Source organism: Arabidopsis lyrata, assembly GCF_000004255.2.
Source record: "Arabidopsis lyrata subsp. lyrata unplaced genomic scaffold ARALYscaffold_92, whole genome shotgun sequence".
In the NCBI taxonomy this organism is placed as follows: Eukaryota; Viridiplantae; Streptophyta; class Magnoliopsida; order Brassicales; family Brassicaceae; genus Arabidopsis; species Arabidopsis lyrata.
This window is the reverse complement of record NW_003302483.1, coordinates 30,289-32,690: the sequence shown is the minus strand read 5'-3', so window position 1 is coordinate 32,690 and position 2,402 is coordinate 30,289. Positions and strand designations below refer to the sequence as shown.

The 2,402-nt window shown below is 38.6% G+C and overlaps 2 protein-coding genes across 2 annotated transcripts in view; one reads left to right on the top strand and one right to left on the bottom strand.

Annotated features, from left to right (window-relative positions):
• The window catches only part of LOC110226395, a 1,288-nt gene extending 246 nt beyond the window's left edge, over positions 1-1,042 (bottom strand). The window contains exons 1-5 of the mRNA XM_021018062.1: positions 964-1,042; positions 779-877; positions 561-698; positions 396-453; positions 4-258 (exon numbers count right to left, since the gene is read on the bottom strand). Coding sequence (XP_020873721.1) covers positions 4-258; positions 396-453; positions 561-698; positions 779-877; positions 964-1,013 — 600 coding nt within the window. The 5' untranslated portion in view covers positions 1,014-1,042. The remainder of the gene's footprint in view (positions 1-3; positions 259-395; positions 454-560; positions 699-778; positions 878-963) is intronic.
• A 78-nt stretch (positions 1,043-1,120) lies between these two features.
• LOC9298983 (anaphase-promoting complex subunit 7) lies at positions 1,121-2,310 on the top strand. Its single transcript, XM_002862864.2, has 5 exons — positions 1,121-1,411; positions 1,516-1,584; positions 1,674-1,724; positions 1,995-2,129; positions 2,242-2,310. Exons 1-5 carry the CDS (start codon positions 1,343-1,345, stop codon positions 2,308-2,310), a joined length of 393 nt encoding a protein of 130 aa, XP_002862910.1. The 5' UTR covers positions 1,121-1,342.
• The last annotated feature ends 92 nt before the right edge of the window (positions 2,311-2,402 follow it).

Genomic DNA, 2,402 nt, shown 5'->3' with positions numbered 1-2,402 from the left:
CCTTAGTTCATGCCAAAATATATCCACCTTATCAGACAAGAATTTTCGGAGAGAGGAGACTTCATCTTCCACCAACATCCCGGTATGCCCGGATTGTCGATTATTCTCTCTCTCAAGCCTTTTGATGAAAAGAGCTGACGCAAAATGAACAATAATTGATGGATCAGGATCTCCAAGGACTGCCTGAAGCTCTCTTCTAATCCATGGCTCAATTCTTTCAGTTATCTTTGCTTTGGTGTGATCATTCACCGCCAAACTCTACAATAATCAAGATGACACAACGAGTCAGGTATATATAAAGCTTCCAATGTGCATATATATCCAATAATCTAAGAGTGAAACTCCAATACTACAAACATAAAACATAGAATAACACATTGTATAATGAAACTTACTAGTTCCAAGCTTCGCCTCGAATGTAATCGAACAGCTCGTAATTGCTTATCGTATATGCTGCATTTAGAGCCAACACTAGTTAGAAACAATGGAGAACTAATCTAACACTTCGAAAAAGGAGATTGAAACTGAATCTATAGAGTTAGAAACAATAGTAAACCAACCTAGCTCGCCACTGAAGCTTTCGCTGGAAGATGATAGAATCAGGAACTGAACCAGGCCGTCCAAATGATCTCCGCCATGGCAATGGCCTTGATCTTGAGCTAGAGTTTTCCAAAACATCCCTCCACCTTCGAATTATCCTAATAAAGTGATAAGCAAGTGAATATAATAAAGAAGTAATTTATAACTTCATAGAGAGGATCTTAGAGAGAGGGATAACCTCCGGCGACCGGAAGGATTATTCCGATGATAAGTTAAAGTCTCACGATCACGAAGAATCGGTAAATGCTCCTTGTGGTATTTTCTAGAAGCAAAATCACTGACGATAAACCAGGAATTAAAACGAGTGTTGCAGCCTATATGGTCTCCACTTCCGAATACAAGCAAGGCAGTATCCGTGCTTACATACTGTAATAACGGCGGCGGATCGTCGCTCGGTTAGATTTTCGAGGCATATCAGACACGATTTCTCCCGTAAAGCAGTTAAGATTACTCTCTCAGCAAATTTCTCGCCGCGTTTCATCAGAAAATACCTTCCGGCGATCGAAGAAGTCGCCGTTGAAGACGGTGATGGAGGCTCCAGATATTTGTTCGGTTAAGACGGCTCTTGGAAAAATCGGATTTTAATGAACCGAGATGGATTTCAGATGATAACCGGTTAGTTTCGGTTCGAGATTTCTTGTTTTAAAATGAAGAGCGAGCGTGAAGGATCTTTTACTTCATCGCTGCTCCGAAGAAAAAACTCCACCATTGCCACTAACCACGAACTCTCTTTGTCTCTCAAATGGAGGTTCCAAAGGATCAGATCGCGAATCTTATAGAGCATGGGCTCTACGATTCTGCTGAAATGCTTGTAACTTCTCTATCTTTTAACTCATTTTGATTCTCTCTTTTTCTAAATCCCTAGTTTTTAGCAAGAACTGATGAAATTATCTCTATATATGCAACTAAATCCAGGGCTGCTTTCTCGTTTCTTCTTCTACTGTTAGCGCCGAAACTAGTCCTCAGCTCAAGGCGGAGAATTTGGTTAAGCTTCTTTCTCCCGTCGATGTTTTCTATTTTAGTAGCTGAGTCTGTTAATTTGAAGTTAGATTCTTTCTGAGTTGTTTTCTTAGATTCTACTGGGCGATGCTTTATTTCATCAGAGAGAACACCGGAGAGCTATTGTAAGTTCTTGAAAGTTTAATTCTTTATGTTTCTCTTTTGCTGAGAAAGAACTGTTACTCAGTTCTCGAAAGTTTAGTTGTGTCTCAAATTTAGAACTTTATGGATCTTAACTACGACTGAACTATATGAAATCCAAATTATGTAACTTTATGAAGGAGCAAAGATAAAATTTTAGATTTGTATTGCTTATTCTTCTCCTCTGAAGTTCTATGGTGGAGAGGTATGAAGTCATGTCGAAATTCTGAATTTGTATTCCTTCTTTTTGTCAGCATACGTACAAGCAAGCGTTGCATCATTACACAAGGATTCCGAAGCAAAGCTCCGGTATTTCGAGGAGTTCATTATCTTTATCTACAAGATCATCTGTGAATGCCTCTAGCATTTCTGCTATTAATGAGAACGAGGTAAGTTAATGTGTTGTTTCTTCTTGATCCTTTTGGTTTCCAGAAAATGATGTGCTTTGGTTTAATTTCATGGGATTTTATGTGTGTCTTCTTTTTCTAACTTTCCTCTTAGGTGAGATTCAAGATTGCTTCATCTCACTTTGCTCTTAATGAAACAAAAGCTGCGATTGCTGAGGTATGAGTGCTATCTGCTTGTCTGGTTATCAAGATTTATTTTGTCTTCTGGATTTGTTGGTCCACAAACATTGGTATATAGAATATAAAATATGTGTA

Bases quoted from the DNA above. Each gene is read 5' to 3' on its own strand.
- LOC9298983 (XM_002862864.2), top strand. From the start codon at position 1,343: ATGGAGGTTCCAAAGGATCAGATCGCGAATCTTATAGAGCATGGGCTC. The intron at 1,725-1,994 runs GTAAGTTCTTGA...TCTTTTTGTCAG, and splicing joins GAGAACACCGGAGAGCTATT to CATACGTACAAGCAAGCGTT. The intron at 2,130-2,241 runs GTAAGTTAATGT...CTTTCCTCTTAG, and splicing joins CTGCTATTAATGAGAACGAG to GTGAGATTCAAGATTGCTTC.